The sequence below is a fragment of the Maniola jurtina genome, chromosome 17 (genome assembly GCF_905333055.1).
Source record: "Maniola jurtina chromosome 17, ilManJurt1.1, whole genome shotgun sequence".
NCBI lineage: Eukaryota > Metazoa > Arthropoda > Insecta > Lepidoptera > Nymphalidae > Maniola > Maniola jurtina.
Window position 1 is genome coordinate 6809640 of NC_060045.1, and position 26913 is coordinate 6836552.

The 26913-nt window shown below is 36.8% G+C and overlaps 2 protein-coding genes across 2 annotated transcripts in view; one reads left to right on the forward strand and one right to left on the reverse strand.

Moving 5' to 3' along the window:
• LOC123874122 overlaps positions 1 to 19557 on the forward strand; it is a 179100-nt gene extending 159543 nt beyond the window's left edge. Inside the window, exons 4-11 of the mRNA XM_045919308.1 lie at positions 13336 to 13500; positions 14038 to 14396; positions 14472 to 14568; positions 15017 to 15241; positions 15509 to 15630; positions 16074 to 16278; positions 16540 to 16690; positions 16814 to 19557. Coding sequence (XP_045775264.1) covers positions 13336 to 13500; positions 14038 to 14396; positions 14472 to 14568; positions 15017 to 15241; positions 15509 to 15630; positions 16074 to 16278; positions 16540 to 16690; positions 16814 to 18942 — 3453 coding nt within the window. The 3' untranslated portion in view covers positions 18943 to 19557. The remainder of the gene's footprint in view (positions 1 to 13335; positions 13501 to 14037; positions 14397 to 14471; positions 14569 to 15016; positions 15242 to 15508; positions 15631 to 16073; positions 16279 to 16539; positions 16691 to 16813) is intronic.
• Positions 19558 to 21183: 1626 nt separating this feature from the next.
• LOC123874088 (uncharacterized transporter slc-17.2-like) overlaps positions 21184 to 26913 on the reverse strand; it is a 74515-nt gene continuing 68785 nt past the window's right edge. The window contains exons 5-9 of the mRNA XM_045919264.1: positions 26615 to 26786; positions 26144 to 26289; positions 25443 to 25663; positions 24671 to 24971; positions 21184 to 22485 (exon numbers count right to left, since the gene is read on the reverse strand). Of these exons, the coding sequence (XP_045775220.1) occupies positions 22279 to 22485; positions 24671 to 24971; positions 25443 to 25663; positions 26144 to 26289; positions 26615 to 26786 (1047 nt within the window). The 3' untranslated portion in view covers positions 21184 to 22278. The remainder of the gene's footprint in view (positions 22486 to 24670; positions 24972 to 25442; positions 25664 to 26143; positions 26290 to 26614; positions 26787 to 26913) is intronic.

The window sequence follows — 26913 nt, forward strand, 5'->3', positions numbered from 1 at the left end:
TTTTGGAAAACTCAGATACTTTGTCGGGGGTGATATAAATTTTTAATTTACACTTGTAACTTACCTAGCATGATCTCGGTGTAAGGGCTGTACCGACCACATAAATTCTTTTCCTTGACATAAGTCTGTTACCCTCATAAGAAATCGTTTGCTATTAGTGTGATAAAATTATCTTTTATAGAATTCAAGATTAAATATTTATAATTATAGCAATGCATTATTTTAGTTAATCGCAAATTTCAACGCATTGCAACACTAGCCAAGTTTGTATTTGATATGTTGAGCTTGAATGAAAACAGGTTCGCTTGTTAAATGTGTTGTTATTATCTTGGCAAATTAAATTATTGTAGAATATTTTAAGCTCAAGGTGAAGACCTTGTCCTTTTCATTAAAATTTCGATATAATCGTCCTCTGTGGGCCATGTTTAGATATATTTGATTAATAATGATAATAATCAATAACTTCATAGTTATACTGAGCCAACCTTTTCTAAAATGTATGCACTTATTGACTTTGATTAAAAACTTTAATGGATTACACGTAAAAGTACGTATACTCATCCATTTGTACTTCATCTATGCTGCCGCAGTACTAACCTTTAACAGAGAGTAAGTTTTTATAGTGAGAACGTAACTAATTAGTGGCAGAACTGTCAACACTGATAAATACAAAGTATTTAGAATAGCTGGCGTAGAAATCTGCTTAGCATAGTGGTCCCTCTAGTATGGAAGTCCATTTAGAAAAGGATGTTTGAAAATTCTTTTCCCGTGGGCGAAATGTGTATAAAATTATGGCTTTTAAATTTGTTTGACGCACCAATCTAAAATTATCGCGAAGGAAACATCACGTGCATTACATTAAATATTTATTTTCTTGGCTTTTATCCCAACGGCCTAGTGTCACGAATTACAATGCTCTTTTCGCATCACGTGAATTTCTTGGCTATCAAAAAATAGAGACCGGCCACGTATATGGACATATACAATATGCTAGATAAGGTAAATAAATGACAGTCATTTTTGGTGCCGATTCAAAGCGCCCACTAAGCGCACCGGGTATTAAATTTGACACTGATCACTAACACTTAGTTCCGAGTACGCTCAGTGCTGCTGTCAGCGCCAAAATGGCTCAAATTGCTTCAAAAACGGACGGTAGTAGCAAGTCCAGTGTACTTGTATTAGTAGAGGTCAGTGAGACTGGCAAGTGTCATCAAATCGTCTAATTCTCTTGGGCGTCAGCAGATGTCTGTAATAAATGACGGCGGTTGATGTAGGCACGCACCTGCCTTCTTCAGCTGTTAAGTAATCTAATCGGACTTGTTTTTCTAAATGATTATACAATTGCTGACCCGCCCCAGCTTCACTCCAATGGAATTTCTGAAATTCCTTTCGACAGTTGTTCGACTGCCGATGATTAGCAAGAAAAGAGTTGAGCTATAAACTCGAAACGCGTTTGCGAGCAATGAGAAGCCAGTTTTAGGTGGAATAGTTTTGTCGCTTGGTTATGAGCGAGTGTGCGGGCGAGTAATCATCCGTCATACATCTAATAACAATTAATCTCTGCACAAGCTGCGCGAGTGTTTTGACCGCCAAGAGAGCGTTGCTGAGCGAGTTTTTAATTGATAGTTCTTATCGCCGCGACAAGCGAATGGAAAGAAAGTTCTTGCCGACAGAGTGCACAGTCAGCGAAAACATAATATTCTCTTTTATTGACAGACAGACGGATTTAGTCACACCAACCAAGGATTCGTTTTTTACTACTTTGATTTTTAACCCTGAAAAGGATTATTTTGTTGTCAATAACGTTAAACCGTAATTATTATGAGCTTAATAAAAGTTAGCCTACTTCAAAATCACAGACACTTCAATTATTTTATTTGTTTGAATTGAGGATTGACCACTCGCTCTTTCTACACGCAACTCGCCGACATATCCATTTATCAACGGGTCTAATATGAATTTATTTCTGCGATCAACACTTTGCGTAACGCCTAACGAGCTGAGTGGCACAATAGATGTTACATGCAATATGCAGAATTAATTTCCCTGACAATAATTTTTGACACTTTCTCGACTTAACACGAACACAACACGGCCCACTTTTTAAACGACGACATTAAAACATAGTTTCAAATTAGTTGCTGGCTACGTCAAATTAACATAGTTCCAAATATTGATTGCTTTTTCGCAATTTTAATATGCTAGTGGGTACAGGTAACTGCTAATTAGATATATTATTTTAAATATTTTTGTAATACTTACTTGCTGTGCATACTTACAACTTAGTGCGCGTGGATTTTTAGTAAATAATCCTGTAGGAACTCTTTGAATTTATTCCAGAATGCAAGCTATCTCTTCTATCTATTCCGGGTCAAAAAGTAGGTAGCCTATGTCCTTCCCCGAGATGTCAATCGATCTTTATAGGCACAGACCCATAAAAATCTTAGGTAGAGACCTATAAAAATCGATTGAAGGGATATGGAGTATGGACCGTGAAAAGCTAGCAGACAGACGAACAGACACAGTTTCGCATTTGGATTTGGATAATTGGTCATTAGTGTGTTGATTAATAAATATTTACGGGTACTTTAAAGATTTAACATCACGTATGGCTGTCAATAATGTAAGACGTTGAAAAAGTTGCGTAAGTAGAAAGCAGGAAGCTTGTGACTTACCGGCGGTTTACGGCCTTCTTGCTAGTGATTATGGAACTCAGTCGTTTATAGATTTTACTACTTTTAAATTAGCGACACAGTTACATAAATTGGTCAAATTAGCTAGAAACTCTTCAATCAGGAAATGACATACACCTATGAGATTTTTATGCTAATATTTATGTGCTATGGTGTCTTAGCTTAGCTTGAAAGAATGGAAACATTTTTAATTTATCTAATTCTTTTTGCTTCTCTGCGATGTATAAAAAATCGGAAATCCGATTCAATGGCGCCTTTATCTTCTTTGCCTGTAGACTACACTTTTTTATTTATCCCTAAGATAGACTTAATTGAAAATTTATTGTGTCGCTTAATTTTATCAGCATGTTACTACTTTAGTTTAAAAAATATTTTCCAATAAAATACGTTTTAAATTTATACTGACAGACAGACAGTAAATTTACTGCCGGGGTATCGAACCAATGTATCACGGGTTGACACAAATCCGCTCAAAATTTTTAACGGTATTGGGATTTCTGTCTTAAGAGCTTATTCGGGTTCGGGGCGATAACTTATGCCCATCTTCGTAATAAGATTATTGCATAACTCTTTAAAAGCATAAATGGTGACATTTTAAAATTCTTAATGTTCACGTTGTCAAAGTTACCATTATAGTAGAACTAGATAATGCCCGCGACTTCAGTTTTAATTTTTTGAAAATCCCGTGGGAACTCTTTGAATTTCCGGGATAAAAAGTAGTCTATGTCCGTCTCCAGGATACGAACTACTATATATACCTACCAAATAGATAAAGCCCACAAATTCATCTACGTGAAATTAGTTTTTCTTCTAATCCCATTGGAGCTCTTTAATGTTTAGGGATTAAAAGTAGCCTATGCCCTTCCCTAGCATGCACACTATCTATGTACCAAATTTTGTCAAAATTGCCTCAACGTATGAGTCGTGAAAAGCTAGACGGACGGACAGATATACACTTTCGCATTTATAAGTATGGGTTGTTTAACATAAATCAAGGTTACGAAACGAAAATCTGATTAGCTACGAAAGCTTACCCATATGCCATACAATCAACAGATCAATCCAATCGGGCAAAGAGTCACAATAAGATCCATGTTCAGTGAATACGTGTACCAATATTGCTGCAACATCAGACAGCCCATCGGCCACGGCGGGTGACCCGAGGGCGCGGTTCCAAACCTCAATTAACCGGCCCATACATCGATTACTACGAGGCGGTTACACATTACCATCCTTCACGTCACGATCCCGAGTCAATGTACTTTCTCCCTTGATCTTATTTAAAATCGTCTCCAATGCATGATTGACGCTTACTCCATTGTTACCCTACGCGTTACATAACCCGATTAGATGTGCCGTCACTCAAACAAGAATTTCCAAAAGATTTTGTTTTGTTAATGTGTAATGATGCGTATTCTATCCGCTTGCCATTTAATTGTTAAGCAATAGATGTGTCCGTTTAACCTATGTACCAATAGTTACTAAAGATGAGATTGGATTAAAAGCTTTATTGAAAGATTTGATTTACTCTCTCGAATGATCGCAATCGGCATATCCTGGGGGGATTGACCAATTTTGTTTTTATTATCTGATTTATATGCAGTTGTACTCGTGTAAGCTATCGATTGTATGAGGATTGTATGCGTATGATGCTTGATGGTTATTGCTCAATTCTCTTATCTTTGGAATAGTGTAAGCACCTACTTTTTTACATAGTAGGTAATTTTTATATCTTGGTATGAATTTTGTCTTCATAATAGGTTTATATTTTTGGCTTTTATTCGGTAATTTGTTTAACTTTACTCCATTAAGTACATCAATTTTTTTTGTCAATTTTAAATCTATTATAATATCTACATGTCTATATGCTTACACTAAATTCAAAGAATTTAAAAGGGTAACCTACAAACAACACAATAGATGTACAGGTACAAATATGATCTCGTTCATTCATAACACGTACCTACGTAATTCTAACCGGGGTCAAAAGTGGGCTGAATTAACATGTGCTTGCTGATAGCTCACTACTAACAACGCTCTGTGAAGAATCCTTTGTGTGTGTGTGTAGTAAAATTAACACTAAACAAAGCATAGAACATTTCTCTTCGTGCTTATTCGAGCACATAGTACATGATACAATGTTAAAATTTTATAGCGTGCCATTATTATGAATATCAACGAGATGAGTATTCATTAAAACCTTTTGTTATTTTGATATTTTTTTAAATTAATTGAACCACTTTCTTCTTTTGTGTTCAAAACAATTTAATTTTAATCATCTTTTGAAAAGTTATTTCTTCCCAGTAAAGTATAACACTTCATTCACAAGGTCCTTTTAAGAATTCAATTGCACGAGATAAACCCCAAAAGAAGTCACATCCCATGCTAAGTTCAGAGTTTTGCCTCTACATTGTAAGTCAGACTCTTTTCTTCAATTTTTATTTAAAGGATCATACCTCATACCCCTTTTTCTTTAGTGTTTGTATAGATTTCTATTGTTTTGTATTGAATTAAATTTAAGGTCTCGCAAAAGTATGTGGATTATTGTCCATATTGTAAAGTACTTTTTCCTGTTCTTATTAACTTGATGCTTGTCTCAGGAGACAGGAGGGTGCAGTAAGGAGGCCATTGACCTCGATCTCAACGTGATTCGGCCCCAACGCATTATTCGGATTCACCGCAGTCCTACATCATTCTCAATCGAAAATTCCACGCTTGATGTCTTCTTCGGTTACAGCGTTGCTTTCTTTATGATTTATGATCGCCTCGCATCGTAATTACTCCAACCTTTTTTTATGTTCATGTTATTTATTTACATCTGCCACTACCGATTGTTGTTTATTTGTGTTAGGTAGTCAATTCTTGTTTTTATCAACATCGAACATAATCATCGAAATCAAAAATGGTGCCCATGCACATCGATCTCTTAAGTTGATTTCAAACTACGGAATGTAATATAATATACATAGAAATATCGCTAACCCTACTTTTAAATGTCACTGTTTACACTGTAAGATGTAATAATATTACATCTAAGTGTGAACAGTAACATTTAAAAGTAGGTTGAGCGATATTTATATATTATTTTATATTTCCGTAGTTTGAAGGCAACTTTAATGCGTATAAAATATAAACTTTCAAGATGAAGTCAGATAAGTTTCGTTTTGAAGTGTGCCATTTATGAAGAATATTATTATCATTTGGGGGATCGAACAAGGCCTTGTTTTCACCAAAGATGAATTTGCAAGTTGACGGTTCATTGAGTATCAACAACAATAGCCTAAATATATGTCGCGGTGACCCGTCGTGCGCTGATCTTTCACGGTGTCAGTGATGGCACAAAAATTCTTAGCGCCCAAAATGTTTTATGCACTTTGACCTTTTTACATCCTATGGATGGATGTATGGATGTTTGTTACTCTTTCAAGCAAAAACTAATAGACGGATTTAGATGAAATTTGGAATTGAGATAGATTATACCCTGGATATATATAGGTTACTTTTTATGCTGGAAAATCAATGAGTTCCCACGGGATATTTATAAACCTATATCCACGGGAACGGAGTCGCGGGCATCAACTAGTTTTCTCTAAATACTTATATTTCATCTAGACTACAGGCCCATGTTTAAAAATGGGTGGGTCATATGAACCACCAGGTGACGTATACAGGACGATATAAGAGCATAAAATAATAAGTTTCAGCACTATGCCGTCACTTGTAAGCTGTCCAACAGAGTGCTGGTGAGAATTGAAAAGTGCAGGTAGAGTGAGTACATTTTGGTCATATATTTTTGTACGGCATTTTTACCATCGATAGATCCATGAAAAATAATAAGAAAGCGCGCAGTGCCGTAAAAAAATGGTGCGCCACAAAGTCAGTAAATGTTTTGATTTTCTGACAATTTCCGGGGTAAATTTGGTCATTTAATTCTGTACGGCACTAGTTTCATACTGTTTCAATACAGCCTCTAATCCATTATTCCGCAACGCCGTACAAAAATCATGCGACAAGGGGAAAAAATTGAGGGTAGCAACCCCCTCTCTTTCCGTGGTCCGGGGGGTGATTTGAGAAAGTACGGCTTTGGTTCCAAAACATTATCTAGCACTCAAAAGTACTATTAAAAATAATGCCGTAAAAAAATTAGTGTTCATTTGAATGTGTATCAATAATTATCTTAATTTCATGGTATACTTAATTTTTAAAGCTGTAAAATCATTTGACTCTGTACGGCAACTTTTTTTTTAACATGATAGTGTAAAATACTATTGTTATATAGTATTGCCGTTCAAAAGAAACTGTTCTAAAAAAAATTATAGATAAATACAAAAACTGAAATTTTTCAAATTATTGCAAAAGTTTAAATATTCATAGATTAATGAAATATAGCAATTTTCTACGCTTTTCCCTTGTTTTAAATAGTATTAAGATAAATAAATTAGGAAAAAATTATGCCGTACATTTTAATGCAGACCATATCTTTTAGGCTGATGAAAATGACGCTACCATTTTAAGGGTAGTACTTTATGGCCATCTGATACTGTACGGCATTAACATATTTTTGAAGAGAACAATTGATAATATGATAAAATCACTATGCCGTCTAACTGAAGTGAACGGGTGTGTATATAATATCCACATCCCCTACAAACCTTTGGACCAACGAAAATGTACGGCATGTAAAAAAATATTATCTATGCATAAAACACTTTCAAAATAAATTAATTTTATGTTGTTTCAAATCACCCCCCGGACCACGGAAAGAGAGGGGGTTGCTACCCTCAATTTTTTCCCCTTGTCGCATGATTTTTGTACGGCGTTGCGGAATAATGGATTAGAGGCTGTATTGAAACAGTATGAAACTAGTGCCGTACAGAATTAAATGACCAAATTTACCCCGGAAATTGTCAGAAAATCAAAACATTTACTGACTTTGTGGCGCACCATTTTTTTACGGCACTGCGCGCTTTCTTATTATTTTTCATGGATCTATCGATGGTAAAAATGCCGTACAAAAATATATGACCAAAATGTACTCACTCTACCTGCACTTTTCAATTCTCACCAGCACTCTGTTGGACAGCTTACAAGTGACGGCATAGTGCTGAAACTTATTATTTTATGCTCTTATATCGTCCTGTATACGTCACCTGGTGGTTCATATGACCCACCCATTTTTAAACATGGGCCTGTAGTCTAATCTTAAATTACTCCTCATAGAAGATTTGATTGCGTAAACACGTATTTTGTTTCAACTGACTATCCACGTTTGAAAATTGTAATTTCAACCACTAGTTAACAACAATAGAAAAGTCCTATTCAATGAATCACGTTTTGGACGCAGCCAAAAGCTACCAAGTTTTAAGTGTTCCATACTTTGTTTCTCAATCTCATAGCAAAGTTATCTGAACCTTGCTGAATTCCATCGTAGGTTGTTCTTGTTCGTACTGCCGACGACCGTCTCACATTCCGGATGAATCACGCCCTAATTATCACTTTCTGCGAACCTGTAACACTTACAAAGTTACAACTTTGAATAACTCACCGTTAATAAACATTTAACAGTAAATTCACTTGAAGGAATTCGCGAGCAGTAATAACTTTGTTATAATTAAGGTGGCTTGGCCGTTTATGGGCTTTCTTATAACCTCATCTTTGGATTTTCAGCCGTGATCAAATGAGCCCAATTAAAATCACTAGAGAAATCAGATTAAAATGATATTTTTGAGTAAAAATGACTGTGATTTCGTTTGCTTTCATTTTTTTTTCTATTTACTCATTTTGTAAATCTTAGTTCTATCTATGTTTGTTATTTTATATTTAGCCGCCCATTACATAAGTTCATTAAAGTTAAGAAATTAACTTAAATCGACACAAACCACTAAACAATCTTTTTTTAGGAGAAATCCGAGGAAACGAACCTATTCAGACATCATTTCCATACAATATAGTACCACAGTTTAAATATATTTCAAGGCTGTGATAGTACTCTCCAATCAAGGAGTTAAAATGAGAGCATTATCATGCTCTCATAAAATAACGCATTACGATCAGTTTTTCGAGCTCGTTCTTGTTTCTCAAGCTCTTAACCTAAAAAAAAACCCAGCAAGAAGCAGTTATAACGAATTGGGTAGTTAAAATCTCATTATTGATTCATATTAGTGATGTGTGATGACAAAGCATCGTTACATAAAAATATAAACAGTGATTTCGCTTGAATACATAGACGTTACGTGATGCCTCAGCACGTGTCGGCTTTCCACTCCTTTCGGCAATAATTATGTCAACAAAACCAAAAAAATATAGGTAGGTATTAAGGCTTGGTCAGACACAACGCGGCCCCTAGAAGTTTTAATGCAAGGAATTGTTGAAAGGGTATTGATTGTTTGTGTAAAAATAATAGACAAAAATATTTTACTGGCTAAGAGATCACTACATGGCAGAAACTTTTTCACAATATAAGTTCGGAAGCATTAGGTATATTCGTAACTAAATACTTCAAAAATCGTATCTATTGAATGCCCTAATACTATGCCCGTAAAGGTCCATGGGTCCATGATATCAAATCCCGAAGGGCGTGTTCAAATGCGTGTTACGTGTAAGAAAGTGAAAGGTACAGTTCTAGTCTTTAGTGAATTATTATATTACCTGCTCAACCAGCAAACCTTCGCAGTTTCCGATCAACATTATCTCGTCGGCCACTACTTGTTGATTCCAAGAAATTAAATCAGTTGTAGAAACCTATCCAGTAGAATTCTTCGAATTCTTACTATGAACGTTCTTTGCCTTTAGAAGAAGGTATTTACAACATTTATATTATATGTAATAAACCTGCACATGTGTGGTTTTTCCGTATAGGTTACGACTGCAATGAATATTTAAATAGAAAAGAATGAGGCTGATTTCCGATATCTACATCATAATATCATATACCTACATCAATAAATATGAATACATAGACTAGAAATGCCGATAAAGTCGTCATCTAAATCTTTCTATGGAATAGTAAAAAATTTACCTACTTACAATAAAAAACTGGTGAAGTGTGTATCAGAACATGCATAAAATAGGGTTCCGTATAGCCGCATGGCTATACGGAAATGTTTTAGCAACTAGCATTAGTTGCTAAAACATTTGACGGGCATGACTTTTAATCAGTAGAAAAAAAATCCACGAGGTATCCACTCAAGGGGATAAACCAATGTTTTTTTTTCGTTTCGCATTTCATGTTCAGGAGACCCTAAAATATATATTTTTTAATTTTAATATGACTATTAGTAACAGTATCTAGCAGATAAGAGGAACCTGCAAGTTCTAACAATAAACAAAATTTAAATTCAATTGTATGAACGACGCGCTAGCACATAAGTAATGAACAGACATACAAACATAAATTTTTATGTAACTAAGACTAAGTAGCTAGGCTAGGCGTGTCCAGTGAAGCAGGAAACGAAACAGGCACAGATAAAGCTAATTTGTAAAAAGCAGAGGGTCATAAAGCACGGGCGGCGCACGCGCACGTTTTATCCACGTTTTATCTGTATTTTAGGACAGTTGGCTCGTTATCTAAAAACTCAACGTTACCGTCTCCACTTACTCTGAAGTAAACATTTGACTTAGAAAGTGCAGTTTCATGTTACGTCCACAGATAACGTTTTCCGTGCTTATTTGTGCCCCAATATTATGGCCCTACTTTGAAAGTTTTAAGTGCCGATTATTATGAGGCAAACAAATCAATGCCTTAAATCCACAGAAAAAAAACAAAATGGAGCATTTGTTATCTAAAAATATCCTTATTTGTCAAGTTAAGTCCTATCTTAAAATTTGAATTTTAAAACAATAAACTTATCTATCTCTTTTCGTATTTTAATAAATAGAAATATCCTTGTTGAAGTATAATATTATCTTGCTACATTTTAAAAGATAAAAGGAGTAAGTACCAATTCCTATAAAAATGGCTGGCTGGGTATTATTTCACTGTTACTTGACCATTGTACACGAAAGCAGTTGAAGAGAAATTCAGGTGTTTTTGTATAGGTAATAGGCCCTGAATCTTCCATCTATTATTACATATTATTATAAAGAGACTTCTCCTGACTGACTAGTCTATCAATGCACAGCCCACACTGCCTAAACCACTGGGATAAGAAACTTGAAATTTTAAAAGTAGTGCGAACCACTTAGTAAAGGATTTTTGGCCCCCTAAAATTAAATACAAGATGTTAATTTTCTGTGAATTTCTGTGATTTTTCAAGTTATATCGATGAAAATTGATATAAGTACATATATATAGACTTTCGGACAAAAATGAAAAAGTCGATGTTTCAGAATTTTGGAACCTCCATCCCCTCACTAACTTTCAAAAAATCCACTCGAGCGAAGCCTGGACAGATAAGTGAATATCTATGTGCCTTCATAAAGAATAATATTATATGTTCTTTGTATTCAAAAGTTCAAAGAAGGCGGTCAGCCCTACGATAGCAATAAGTATACATACCCACCACAGTCAACACCGCCGGCCCACATCGATAATGATCGTAGTAAATTAGTTATCAAAAAAACCAACATACTTATCACACGCGTTGATGTAATCGCCACAAATTAGATCATGTAACGGGCTTGTCCGTTCGCATAAGACGCGATACGTCGTGCTTGGAGTTTAGACTACAAGTTAGAATATTTATAGCCAATGTACTATTTTCAACTTTATAGTAATTAATATATAGTTGAATTTAGAGTAATATCTTACATAGGCTATGAGCTCAACGCAGGTTTAGGTGCTATAATTGATATTTGAAGTTACTCAAAACTAACACTCCTTGAAATCTTAAAAGGCAAAGCTCTCTAATTTAGCTCTAGTCATTAACACATACTTACAACAAAATTATCATAATAATAACAAATCACAAGCACTATAATTTGTTACGACGAGGATGATAAGCAGAATACTCGTTCTTAGAACGATGTAATGACGTCTCTAAGCGCGTTGATGTCTTTTATATTACTCATAGGTCGACGCCGGCAAATTCGCGATTCAATGAACAACGTTTTAGGAACTTATCCATCGACAAATCTTTATTTTTATTTGCTTTTGAAATGTTAACAAGTAAAAAGCAGTTTTGTAAAGTTGTTCAGCACTTAATTCTATTCATAAGTTAAAGTCATGCTTTTTCCGTTCGTTTCTTTTCAACAAAGTTAAGAAAATTTTACAAAACATCTTTTTTTCAAATCAAGATAAATCAAGATCGTTGTACTGAGTTTCTATCGAGTTTTGATTCACTTTTGGTCTTGTGCTTATGATTTACTCAATGATCCAATTGCACTAACAAAAAAACAACATAACATAAACTTTAAAGTAATTACAGTAGGTAATTAGAAAAACTTAAGTATATAAAAGTAAGTATATATTTTAGTATTCGATTTTACGTCAAATATAAACAATAATATGTTAACAGTATATAACAGTTTTATCTATTCACTTTAGACATCCCAATGCCCAAAGTACTAATTCTTTTGTATAGGAGTAAATACAAGAATAACGCAAAAGAAGTAAAATAATCATTTAATTCTACACCAGATGAGAGTAAACTTTTTTATCTCTTTGTATTTAAATAAATAAACGCCCTTCCAACATTGTATCGGTAGATAATTTAAAATTATAGTTGCATAGAATGAATAGTAAGGAGTCTCACGGCCCTGCGTTATAATACAGTGGCTTTGTAACGGCCACGCTCCAGAGCGCGTCGGCTTCGTGCTTCGGGAAGTCTCCCTCAGGACTCTGTATGCCATTAGAATATAGATTAGTATCGCTACCTTACAATACCACTCGCTAATGAAGCATGAAGCCTAAACAGAAATTAAGTTTCTTATACGCCTTATCAATTTATATCTGTTTGTTCAAATAGCCGGTATAATTTATTTATCGTGGCGAGCGTAAGTAGTGGCTCATAATTCGAAGTAATGGCCGAATGCCTGAGGCGGCCGCATGCCTGAAATATCACCATACATCAAACTGTGCCGCTACGCGCTTTAATCCTAGAGCTCGCATAGTTTCCAGTGCAAACCAACCGAGTAAGGTTAAACATCTTATCTGACAAATATTTCCTGCATCTTATACTTTTCTTATGGATAATGTTTACTTCATCATGATCAATCAACCCATCACCAGCCCACTACTGAATACGGGTGAGCCTAAACCCTCCTCTCAGAATTAGGAGGGTTTAGGCCACAGTCCGCCACGCTAGCCAAGTGTGGATGGGCAGACTTCACACACCTTTGAGAACACTATGGAGAACTCTCACGCATGCAGGTTTCCTCACGATGTTTTCCTTCACCGTTAAAGCGAGCGATATTCAATTGCTTAAAACACACAATTCCGAATAATTAGTGACCTCCCCAAAACGAGAACAGGTCTTAACCACTAGGCTAAATAAGGTTAATTCGCTGTATACACCAAAATTGATAAATGTGTACAGCGTGCAGCATGCAATAGGAAAAACAAGCAGTACAGATTGTCAGTTTTCACGGATTCTAGCAAATTAAGCTTCTTGTTCCTTGTGTATCATGGACTTCCGTACAGTAACGCCTGTTTTATCCAATAAAAAAGAAAAAATCTAATGAAGTAACTTTTTTGGTGTTCCAGATCGAGCGTCTAGCGCAGTACGAGCGGCTGGTGGGCGGCGGGTGCGCCCGGCGGCGCGCGGCTCGCCTGTCCGACTTGGAGCGCGTGCAAGACCTCTTTCCGCACGACTACCTCGCGCTGCATGATGCCGACGCGCCCGCAGCGCTGGCCTCGCACCATGCACAGGTAGCGTTTCACTTCTGTTGCATTTTATTTCACAGCCCAATCACATGCTTCACAGAATAAGTACCTCTCGACGAGCGGTGGTTAAGACAGTTCGGGGAGTGGAAGAGTTCGATCTAGAACACGCGCCTCTACCTTTTCGCAGTTATGTGCATTTTAAGCATTCAAGTATCACTTGTAATTAACAGTGAAGGAAAATATCGTGAAGCAACCTGCATGCATGAGTGTTCTCCAAAATGTTCTCAAGGGTGTAATTTGCCAATCCGCACGTTGTGGACTATGGCCCAATCATTCTGAAAGGAGACGATGGGTTGGTGATGAAGTATTTTGGGCTGCATTACATAATAATATTTTGTATGTCTTTTCACTTGTAGAATTTTATATCATAGAGACTGTGCATCGCTTTCAAATAAGTTTAAGCTTTAAGTTTTCCTCTTATTTAATATTTCTGAAAACCAGTTTCCTTTCATCCCAATGTAGTCTATAGTAATTATCAAAATTCTAGCTGTTCTCATGCAAAATTATTTTGTTATATTTCAGAAGTCGAAGAGTCTTCGCAAAAGGCCGAGTCTGGACATCGGCGGCACAGTCAGCGGCAACAGCAGCTCCCTGTCGCCACGCACCTTCATTATGGAAGCCCCGGTCCAACTCTGCCCTTTGGGATCGACGTCCCCACCGCTAGACCGCCATCTGTTCCTCTTCAGTGACTTGCTCTTAGTTGGCAAGTCTAGAGGCACCAATTGCTTTAAATTGAAAGAGAGTGTAAGGCTGGCGGAACTGTGGCTGTCCATGCCCGAAGGCGACGATACCGGCTTCCTTATCGGCTGGCCTGCTGTCACCGGTGTTGTGAACTACCTCGCTACCTACCCTACGCAAGCTGCCAGGGATACCTGGTATCGGTATGTATTTTTAAAGAGAGCCGCTTTTGTTACCTTAAAATTAAAACATTTGTTAACGTTCGTGTTTTGTTTCAGAAAAATCCAAAATGCATTGACCGCGCAACTGGCAACGGAACCAAAGTCGACAAATATTCAGATTTTCTACAAGGATCTCGCAAGCTCAATAGAATTCGTAAGTATAAAGTAAAAGTTTTCCTCATTCCAACTCGAATCGCATTGCAATCGTATCCGTAGATATGTTGGGAATCTAAAACTTTCGTCTGTCTCGCTTTCACGGATATTCACGTATCCTGAGATATGTCATTGGTACGCAAATCACGTAGAAATGTCTACTAAAGTGAACGTGTTCGCGAAAGTGTAGCAAGACTTTTATGGAGTCTTTCAATCAAGTACCTAAATGTAAATCAATGCAAAGTCTCATGTTATACAATAAGTTTTTGTGGTGTTTGACGAAAAACATGACTGCTTTAGATTTTAATCACACATTTTTCTCGGTTTACGCTTAAAACATTATCAGGTAGTTGTAGCATTAAAAAATGTACCTCAGTAGTAATTGTTTCAGTAAAATATAAATTATGCACATGTCATAGTCCTAATGATGTAATTAAATCGATTTTCAGTGTAAGACGGTATCGATAAGTCCCGAAATGAGCGCCCGTTGCGTGGTCCGCCAAGCGCTGCACGCCCTCCAGAACGGCGGGGACGGAGATGCGGAGCACGAGGGCGAGCACGAGGGGGACGAGGGGAGGTGGGGCGCCGCCAGCGACTTCACGCTCTGCGTACGCGCAGGACGAGAGGCACCCCCCGCCCCGCTGCAGGGCATCGAAAGACCCCACGCTGTTCAGGTGATTGATCATGTGTTTTACTGATATTTCGGTTATTGATGCAGTGACAGAAATATATGAGAGGTTATTCCGAAGATTGACATGCGTGGAATATTCTTCGAAAAACATTATAATTTTTTATTCACATCAATCTGTTAGACGCTGAATGAACTCTTCGCATGTACAGACATTTGGGCGTAAAAACTAATCCATCAAATTATCCTTAGGTTTTTTATTATCTTTGAAATAAATCGCTTGCTTATTTTAATATTCTAATATTTGTTACAGATGTCACGCATAAGACAAACTTTGTCAAGCGAGGATGGTTTCGACTTAGAACACGTAAACGCAAAAAATAACCCATGCGGATTGGTATTCGAGTTACGAAAGAAAAATCAAGGTTTGAAAAGGTTAGCATCATTGAATTATTTTTATTGGGAAATTTTTGTCATTAATTTTGCCTTAAATCAACTTTATTTACCTATAGCAACAGCTGAGACATTCTATTAATTTTTATTTTTAACCCCCGACCCAAAAAGAGGGGTGTTATAAGTTTGACGTGTGTATCTGTCTGTGGCATCCCAGCTCCTAAACTAATGAATCGATTTTAATTTAGTGTTTTTTGTTTGAAAGGTGGCTTGATCGAGAGTGTTCTTAGCTGTAATCCAAGAAAATCGGTTCAGCCGTTTGAAAGTTATCAGCTCTTTTCTAGTTACTGTAACCTTCATTTGTCGGGGGTGTTATAAATTTTTAATTTACACTTGTGCTTATCTTTTAAGCGAAATAATAAAATATTAAAATAATAACAAAGCGATTTTATTTTTTCTTTTATTAATAATGCTGTGTTTTACAGTAACAGCAATACCCCAGGGCGAGGTCTACGACTTCTCCGTCGAGGCGGAAGGCTTTTCGGCGTTGCGTTGACAAGATTATGTAACGGCACGCCTCCGCCCGCCCTCCTACAGGCTCTTCGTCGTCTGCGAGCCTCTGCTCCACTAACGCATGGCGTCTTCCGCAGAAGTGCCAATGCCAAGGCCCTTCGACTGCTTAGAGATAAGGTAAATATTCAATTTTTTTGCTTGAATTATATTTGAGAGATTCTTAATTTTTAATTTTCTCAGCAGTCAAGTCGTACTACAGCATTGTAACAGTTGTTTTCTCCATGTCTCTATTGCTGGTTTTCGTTAATCAATTCATCTTTCCAATCTGTTTCATATCTTGACTAACTACATTTACCCATCAGATTTTTGCCTCATTATCTTTTCTCTTACTCTTCAATAAGCAAAGTTTTTAATGCGATTATTATTAATCGTTTACAGTTGGATACATTGGGCCCGTGGGCGGAAAGCTGCGCAGAGCTGGACCGTGCACCAGTTCTGTTGCTAGCGGCACTCGTCAAAGAGTTCTTCCGAGCTTTACCGCAGCCCCTACTCTCCGCCGAACTATATCCCGCCTGGCTACAGGTTTTAAGTAAGTATTAAATGCTTTTTCTTTATATTGTGTTCCCTTTCTCGATTATGTTCATTGTTCATATCCCATGTTGGCTACTGACAAGTCTGACAAGTTTTTAATCAAAAATTTCTATTGTTTTAGGTTTACCTCAAGCAGAGAAAGTAGCTGCCGTACGCTCCTTATTGTTAAAACTACCAAAATCTCATTACAACATGTTAACATACTTCGTGTGCCTCTTGCAAGCCATCGCAAAGAAATCCAATATCAATCTCATGTGCCCCATGAATCTGGGCGTCTGTGTTGGGCCCAGTTTGCTTTGGCCCAACGTTCCCTGTGACAAAGCTCCCAAAGCAGTGCCAATGGTTGTCGAACTACTTATAGTTAAAGCTGAAGCTCTATTTGGACCACAAATCGCTGGTCTCCTCGGTAATGGTAGCCCTGAAACCTCTAATGCACTTCTCGATTCTGGAGCAGAAGAAAGCGATAGCCTACACTCAGTTGGAATATCACTTGATTCGATGGAATTATCGACTCCAAGAAAAGAAAAACTGTCGCTTAGCAGGGATTCAGGGTTAACACTCTCAGAAGATGACTCAAACAGCAACGGAGGAAACAGCCCAGCTCCTAGAAATATATTACACAGCCTTTCTGCCCCAACTTGCAATCTGCAGCAAGACCAAAAACTGCTATCACGATACACTACCGATAATCATAATGTCAATGGTCTTCCTCAAATTGCGCAACGGCAACAAAATATTTATTCTAATAAGGCTGAAATGTATAGTACGGTTAATGAAGAATTATACACAATGCCGTACATGGGAGAAAGATATGTACACAACACTATTAATATAGGAATTGCGAATGGTGTCGATGATAGAAATTACGTTTCAAAAGCTGCAGTACAACGATCAACAGCCGATACCTACGGACAGAGTCCTGCGAAGTATATAACAGGTTTGGAACCGCAAAAACCACCCAGGAGCAACGTTTCAAAAGCGGCTAGAACTTCAAAAGTATACAGTATGTATGCAGAATCTCAAGAAGCAGACAAGAGTGTTCCCATCAAAAACTTTAGCAGAGCAAAAAGTTCTGATAATTTATTAGAATCAAAACAAGAAGCAATCGGTAGTAAACGGGATATTGTATCAAGTCAAGAGAACATCGTTTATAGCAATATTCATGATCTTGCAATGTTCACAGAAAATATTCAGCGACAAAACCAGTATCAATCACACGCAGATATTTTATCTAATATGAATTACTCTCGCGTTTACACCGGATGGGAGAAAAAGAGCGCAAACTACAACAATCAAGTGAATCAAAGTTCAAACGAGAAAATTTATGGCCAAATGAGCAAAAACCAAGGGGAGTCCTCGCAAAATAAATCAGATGGAAAATCAACACCGGCAGCCACCATTTTTACTAGAAATGACTGGACTCGTCAAGCAGCGAGGACGAAGAGTTTAGAGGTTAGTGATGACGGACAAAGCAACGTTGCGGATAAAACTCGCAATGGCAGCTACGAAATAAACGTTGTTAACTGTTGCCGTAAAAGACGGTTCGACCCCGCTCATATGTGCACAAAGAATTGTATAACCCTCTCGATGGTGAATAGCAGAGACAAAGAGAAACAGGCAGGAAATTCACAAAGCACCTATGCGTACATTGACGACATACACGGCAACAATCCAGAGGAGACCAAGAAATGTAGGGGTCGTATTTACAGTAATAATAAACTGAACCAATCAAAATCATTAGCGAACATCATTTTACAGAGCGACTCCAGCAGCAATGATACGCTTTATCAGCCGCAAAACTCCTTTCACAGTCGCTCGACAGAATCGACGGCGAGCGAGAATTCCTTTGAGAATTGCTACACAACCCAGTACATTGAACCACTGTACACATCTGTTTATAACAGAAGAAGGGATATCTTTCACGAAGAAAAGAACAACATGTTTCCATCGGACATTTACAAAGCGACGCCGACGTCAGTGCAACCCGATTATTCGTCTGAGAAAGAACAGAATAACAATAGCAAAAAGCCGCCTCACATGCCCCCACCCGTGCCCCCCAGAAAAATGGTTTACCAGAGAGTTCTAAAGAAGTTTCAGCCAGTTCATGTGAATAAAGATGACAAGGCCTCTCGGTCTAAATCTGTACCGCCCTTGTATAGGGATCCTCCTAATGGTACAGAGAAAAATGGACAAAACGTCGTAGCCCTTGTTTGTTCAGAATCTGACACGGAATCGGAGTCATACGTATGAACGCATCATACAATATTATTAACATTACTTTAACATACTAGGGTGCAATAGTAGTACTGTATAACATGAATAGTTTGCATGTATTCGTATTAAATTCTAACAATATTTGAAGATCTTAGGATTATTCATGTATTCTACTTAGAAAATCTTTTGAACAATGTTATTATAGTACTTCTATTTAATTTTAACGTATCGTGTGAATCCCGCCTTAAATTTTCTATATAATATGTGACCATAACCTGAGCTGTTTTGGTGATGTAATTCCAAAGACGTAAAAATAATTTGCGAACTTAATTGTATTATGTACAGATGGATTTAAATAGTACCTAATCTTATAAAGTACTTTATTGTAGTACGTAGTGTATTTTATAGTTATGACTTATGACAGCAGCTACTTTTTAAATTTTAATCTTAACAATACTTGTATTTTAGTTGTTGTGTATTGGATTATACGTAATGTTAGCGTCTATGTGTCATGTAGGTATGTGTTACGAGTTTCAAAATAAATTATAATATAATATTGTAAAACAGATAGATTTGTATATAGTGTATGATAGTGTACCTAAAATGTACCTAAAACAATTATTAAAATACATATTATGATTTGTAATGATATTTCATTGTTTTTTTTTTACCTTGAAATTAATCTGAGAAAAAAGGTAAACTGAGTGTCTCATAAAAATATACTATTAACTAGCAAACTTGAGATTTTGCATCTAGATTCTTTCTAGAACTTAGATCCTCACTAAAATATTTATTTTCCTACGGGATCTTTAAAAATCTAAAATAAAGTAGACTTAGCTGTGGGAATTAAAATCCATACTTATATTATAAATGCGAAAGTGTGTCTGTCTGACTGTCTGTCTGTCTGTCTGTCTGTCTGCTACGCTTTCACGGCTCAACCGCTGAACCGATTTTAGTGAAGTTTTGTACAGACTTAGGATACATTCCGGGGAAGGACATAGGCTACTTTTTATCCCGGAAAAACAAACAGTTCCCGCGGGATTCCTAAGTACTCATCCGCTTGATCGATTAGTATGTTTGGTACCGAGGTAGCTTGCGTCCTTGTAATTGACATAGGCAACTTTTCATCCCGGAAAATCAAACAGTTCCACGCGGACGAAGTCGCGGGTATCCTCTATCTAGTAAGTAATAAATAATTTTAAATATAGTCACTTACCTAAACACAAGACAAAACATACAAGTAAGTACCTATATATATCCTGCCAGTCTTGTTTGCGATAATGGTAGTTCACCTATATCTTTGTAAAGGGCTTGAGTAACAAAAACAACTTAAAATTTTTAATAATTTAATTGGACACTAATATAATATAATCAAAGCACATTTTTACTCACATAAATTCATCACAGTCAAAATAACAAATCAATATGTTTAAGTTCACTTATAACAAATTATAAAAAAACTATTTTAATCCTAATTAAGTACTTTATTAACGCACTGATTGACAGGTTTGTTTATTAACTTATTTTAGAAATAACAATGGCAAAATTCAAATAAAAGAGCTGCCCTTTAATGTTCATTAGCTGGGTCAATTTTATCATTAAAAGTACCATAAAACTTAGTAGGTATAGTACCTAATCGATCAATTAAGTCCTTGTTGACGCTAACTCACGAGTGACTGCAATATACAGTCAGTCGCGAGAATCTAAAAAATATGACGCCTCCGTCCGTATTCACATTTTCAAGGTTATCACGCTTCACCTCGAAAATGTGAATATATATGCCTTATGACTTTTACTGCTGATTTATTCAAAATCACTAAGATTGTCATCGTCGTCATCAACTTATTACAGGGTGTAATCAGAACGCTAGCAAAAATTTAGCGTTCACGTTACCCGCATTGTATAGCGTGCAAAATTCGGGTCAATGTCCCACCTATGACGCGGCATTGACTTCGAGTGACCTATTTACGGAACGTCCGTTGACCTCTAGCGTCAGTCAGATGTTTTATTTGCAATGTACTATGAACTTTTAAAAAGACAGGATTTAAAAAAAACCCTAGTTTTTTATATAGTTTCTTATCAGTAATCATTAATACTATCACCTGTCTTCGTTTTTGCTAGCGTTCTGGTTGCACCCTGTATAGACGTCCACGGCTGGGCATAGGTCTCTTGCAGGGATTTGCACACGCTACGCCTTGTGGCACCTGAATCAAGTGGCTTCCTCGTTTGATATCGTCTACCCACCTAGTCGGAGGTGCACCAACGCTACGCTTTCCCAAGCGAAATCGTAATTCCAGCACCTTGGATACCCAAAGTTTATCAATCCTTCGAAATATGTGCCACGTCCATTGGCACTCCAGCTTCGCAAATCGCAACACGTTGAGCTATGTTGATTAATCTGATACTTTTACAATCTCATCATTTCTGATTTGATCACGTAATGAAACTTAAACTCATAGCTCTCTCCATCGCCCGCTAAGTGACTCTGAGATGTCTTGTGAGGCCCATAGTTACCGACCACTAAGTAGTTCGTAAGATCGCTAAGTTTTTGATATTGAACTGCAGAGTTTTCTAAATTAAGTAGGTATACATTGCATTGCATGTCACTGTTTTAAAATACAGCATCAAAAAGACTTCTCCCAAAATATTTAGGTAGGTAATAGGTACCTACCTAAAATACATCGACTTTAGTATAAAGGCAAGTAACCAGTCACAATACACCAATACACGAACCTTTTAAATGGTTTTATATTAATTAATAACCCTGCTTGTAAATTGTGACACTTAAAAAAGTAAATCCTAGTTAATAAGTCTAATTATTTGGGGCATTAATTTATTATTATGTAAAGTAATGTTGGTACCTATACAAATTATTTTACAAGAAATGATATATAAGTAAGTAAAATAATAACACGCATAGACCTACCTATGTACCTACAAAATTAATTTTCTGGATAAAAATATAATTATCAAAATAAAAAGAAAAATAGATAGGCACTTAAGTAAATTACATATTTACCTATATTACGATACCTACTAAATGTGGAATGAGCATATTTTTGATCACAGATAAGCCCGTTTGCGAGTTACATAAATTATCCACACAACTTTGCTTTTGTTGTTCCTTAATATTTTTTATCAAAAGTCATTAGTTTAAATTCGTAAAATCACTATAAAATAGACATCTAAGTACTTATACATTAAGATATTTTTTGTACAGTAAATATCTATCATAAATCTCAATAAGTATGTTTCTCAGAAGCAATTTCTCAGAACCTCACATGGACTTCCCTAATTATTCCATTACTTTTTCATCCGCGTGGTACAAAAAATTCACTTCATGTTTTTATGGCAAGAAATGTTAATAATTATTTACGTCTTAACGGGAATGCTAATGGTCGTTTCCGTGGAATTTTCGGTCGTATCGGTTGGTCTTTTGTCCTCTTCGTCTTCATCGGACGGAGCAATGTAGTTCCATGACTGCGTCACTCCAGTTCCGAACAGGATGAAGTACAATGCTGACGCGAAGTATAGAGAAGCTCCGGTCAAGAAGACAGGCCGCCATTCCGCAAAACCATTCTGTGAACAAAGCGAAGATGAGCATTGTGCATCTCTAACTTCATTTACGTAATCTATGCTTTATTAGGCAGGAACTTCTATGTAGGTAAAATTAGCTTTTGCTATGGCAATGCATAGTGATTCCTGCTAACATCAAACATGCATATAGTACGCGACAGGTATAGATGGCAATCGGGTAAGAGGCGGGGGGACGCCCCGCACACCCGCACATCATCCGCGCTTGTGCGGGTGTGCGAGGTGCCATTTCTCGATTGCCATTTCGACCTGTCGCGTACTATGGGTACTCATCAAGACTTATCGTGGCAAAGACTTGTTTTTTAAACCAGCCCCCTAATATGAGTTGAAAAAATCACACACAGCGACCTACCTTACCCTCTAGTAAATATACCTAGTAGTAGTAAATATGAGTACCTCGTATTCACAGCATTAAATAAAATAAAGTACATAACGAGCTCACAAAAAGCTACCTACAATAAAATTGTAGTTTGTACCCGGTAGGTGTACCTATTTCATTTAGGTAGATATTCAAATATACGAGTAATGATATAAATACAAGTGTAAATTAAAAATTTATAACACCCCCGACAAGTAAAGGTTACAGTAACTAGAAAAGACCGAAAAGACCTGATAACTTTCAAACGGCTGAACTGATTTTCTTGGACTATTCCGCGCCTACCATCTAAAGTATCTGAGTTTTCCAAAACATCATTTTCAAATAAATAATTATGTATTTGGCAACGTCCATCCTGACAGCTTGACATTTGTCAATTTACATAATATTATGAACCTAACGGTAATCTAACCTTCTTTTCTACAAGAAAACTAGAAAAGAGCTGATAACTCTTAAACGGCTGAACCAATTTTTTTGGATTATAGCTAAGAACACTCTCGATCAAGCCACCTTTCAAACAAAAAAAATTAAATTAAAATCGGTTCATTCGTTTAGGCGCTACGATGCCAAAGACAGATACACAGATACACAGATACACAGACACACAGATACACAGATACACACGTCAAACTTATAACACCCCTCTTTTTGGGTCGGGGGTTAAAAATATCCGTTATGTTACTAGTTAGCTAGCAATCATTAGCTCTGTCTGTACATTTATAAAATTTTATAATTTATTTCTTATCATTAGACATTAGAAACATAACTACATGCCTACCTAAGTACCTGCCCACTGTGTGAATTATTTTTTAATTATTTATTGTATTTTTCCAATGAACCCAGCCGATTTATAAAAATTCATGAGTGTTAATTTCCTCGTGGAACAGAATAAATAAACGTATTGTGTTACTTTATTAACCTATTTATACGATATAAACAGGTCAATACCATATAAGCAACACATAATTCTAGCAAAAATTAATACTTAATATGAAATCATATGATTTACCTAGAATAATCTCTGACAACTTTATATAACGCTTAGCTACCTATGTATTTTTTTTTAATTTTCTCTTTAGGGAGGGAAATTAGGGAGTAATAAGAAGCTGATAAGTACAATTAATGTACGAACTCATATCAAATAACTACCGATTTATTCTACGGATTATCTAGTTAATAATAAAAGTAATATATTGTAGAATGCTGCCTTGTTAAAAGTCCCATCTGAAGCATGCTACTTTATTTTACAGGGAGGTGAAATAGCGTTTACTAAACGGCCGAAACATTATACATTTTGCCGAATATGCAAATGAGCCAAAATACCTAAAGGTGTCACATACGTACGAACTTTAGATAAAGTGAAGTAAAAAGTAAAATATTCTTTATTGTACATCAAAACGTAGATGTATAAATAATAGAATAGATTTTTATACAATAGGCGGCCTAATCGCTTAAACAGCGATCTCTTCAAAGCAACCTTAGGGTGAGGAGATAATAAAAAATAAAGAAAGTAAGAAGGGGTGTACTAATAAAATAAAGTACTTAAATACATATAATGTAGGTATGTATATATAAATAATATATAAATAAATACTTAATTAATAAAAATACTTAAGTAAATAAGAAAGGAATAAGAATAGGAATAGACGACAGATACGAGGAATAAAAAGTAGAAATAATTAATAAATCATCAGGTTGAAGATAAATAGAATAGTTTCAGTTTCGTTTTGAGAATAGACCGTGATAGAGATAGGGTAACGCTTAGTAGGGCAGAATGTATTTTTTATATCTTACCCCATTCTTTGTAAAGTAGGCTGTCACCATCGGTGTGACAAATCCAGCAGTGTTTCCGATTCCATTAGCAATTCCATACAGGGTCCCAGCGTAGTTCGGCGCAAGATCCTGATGGTTCACCAAGTTCGTCAATGTGGCAGCACCGTTGGATCCCATAGAGAATGTGATGAGAGCGACTGAAAGAATCGGCGCACAGCCTGTGTATCCGAGACCAATGAGGAGTAGGCCGGGTACAATGTGAGAGAACAGGCAGAAGAACTTCCTCATAAACGTCGTGGAGACGACATTTTGTTTGACGATTCTGGAAATTAAAGAGAAATAAAAATGCTTAAAAAATTGGCAATGAACATTTGAATCTTTAAAATATCTTCAAGAGATCAAGGGTGTCTTAGTATTTGGTACAGTTACCAAACTTTATTGAATTACTCAAAAAATGAGGATAATCCCAACAACAAATCAGTTTTTCAAAATTCAAATTCGACATGAATATCTGAGACTACTTTACTGAAGACTTTTTCAAAAAGTTCTTCTTGGTAGAAAAAGACATTCTAAGTAAATCAATTTTAGATTCATTTAACTACTAACAGGACTTGTAATTTGTAAAAGTTTATTTAATCAACATAGTTATATTGTAATACAGAACAGGATCAGAAATGAAATAATGAAGATCAATTTCCCTGGTTTGATGATAAAGCAAGGACTACATTACTGCAGTGCGATAGTAATAGATAAAACCTAGTTCCAAAACTAGGGACAGTTATAAAAGTCTTACCTGTCGCCAATGGCGCCGAAGATAAGTGAAAAGATCATCCTAGCCAAGTACGGCAAGGAGGACAGAGTTCCAGTGGAGGTGAGGTTGTACCCGAGCGCGCTTGACACGAACTTTGGTGCTGCTGTCATCACGAAGTACAAGCCCCAGTTGCTGCCATAGTGGAGTACCACCATGGCGAGGAATGGGAACGAAGTCAGGATGCTTTTGAATGGGGGCACGATCTGAAAAGAAAATTTATTTTTAAAGAATTAGTCGTGGAAATTAACTTCTTTTCTGGTTAATGCTTTTTTTTTCAATACTAGAGGATGCCCGCGACTTCGTCCGCGTGGATTTAGGTTTTTAAAGATCCCTTGGGAACTGTTTGATTTTCCGAGATAAAAAGTTGCCTATGTCAATTGTCAATCACAGGGACGCGGGAAGGTGCGTCTGTCTGTCTACTAGCTTTACACAGCCCTGTTTAAACCGATTTGACGAAAGGCATTGCATCCCAGGGAAGGACATAGACTACTTTATGTCCCGGAATCTAAGACTTCCCACGGGATCCAAACTTCGCGTGGACGAATTCATGGGCATCATCTATTTGGAACAGAGATGGCTTGCATCCTGGAAAGGGCTATATGGCTACTTTAGGTTATGGATTTTTTAAAAAAACTACAGTCATTCAGACAGTGAAGTCGCATTACTCGATAACCTAAGCTTACCTTGGTATCTTTCGAGCCTTGCTGAACCTTGTCACCAATGGCAGCTAGGATATACGCCTTTTCATCATCAGAGATTCTTGGGTGTGTTACGGGTGAGTCGTATACGAGCAACCACCAGGCTGCACACCATACTACGCCGATTACTCCTGCAAGTTACAAAAAACCCCGGTTGAGTGCAAGTCGGACTAGCGCATGAAAGGTTCCGTAACATCATACAAAAAAAACCCTTTTAATTTTTTATTGTGATGTAACCACAAATTCACGGTTTTCAGATTTATTTCCTTTACTTGTGTCGTGTTGTTTAAGACTTACCTACATATACCTATAGGTTTTGATTCCCTTTTCTTGAGGCATGACAGACAGACAACAAAGTGATTCTATGAGGGTTCCTTTCTTCCTTTTGAGGTGCGGAAAACCGTCTACACTGTTCTCCGCAAACATACCGGACGATTATTATTATTTAATAAGTACCTGGTACGTAGAATGCGGCGCTCCAGCCAAACGTCTCAATAAGGGGCCCGGTAAGAGACCAAGTAACCACTGTCCCGATCGCACCGCCCAGCAAAGCGCTGACGAACTTTCCCTTTTCTTGCGGCGGCGCCCAGCGAGCTACTAGGGCGTGCAGGGCGGGGAAGAGGAAACCCTGAGGAAAACATATTTATTATCAGATATAATGCCATAAGCCGGGAGTTGACCATATCCCTCAGAGATATGGCTAACTCCCGAAAATGTTAAAAAGACAACTTAATTAGAATTTCACTACACAAATC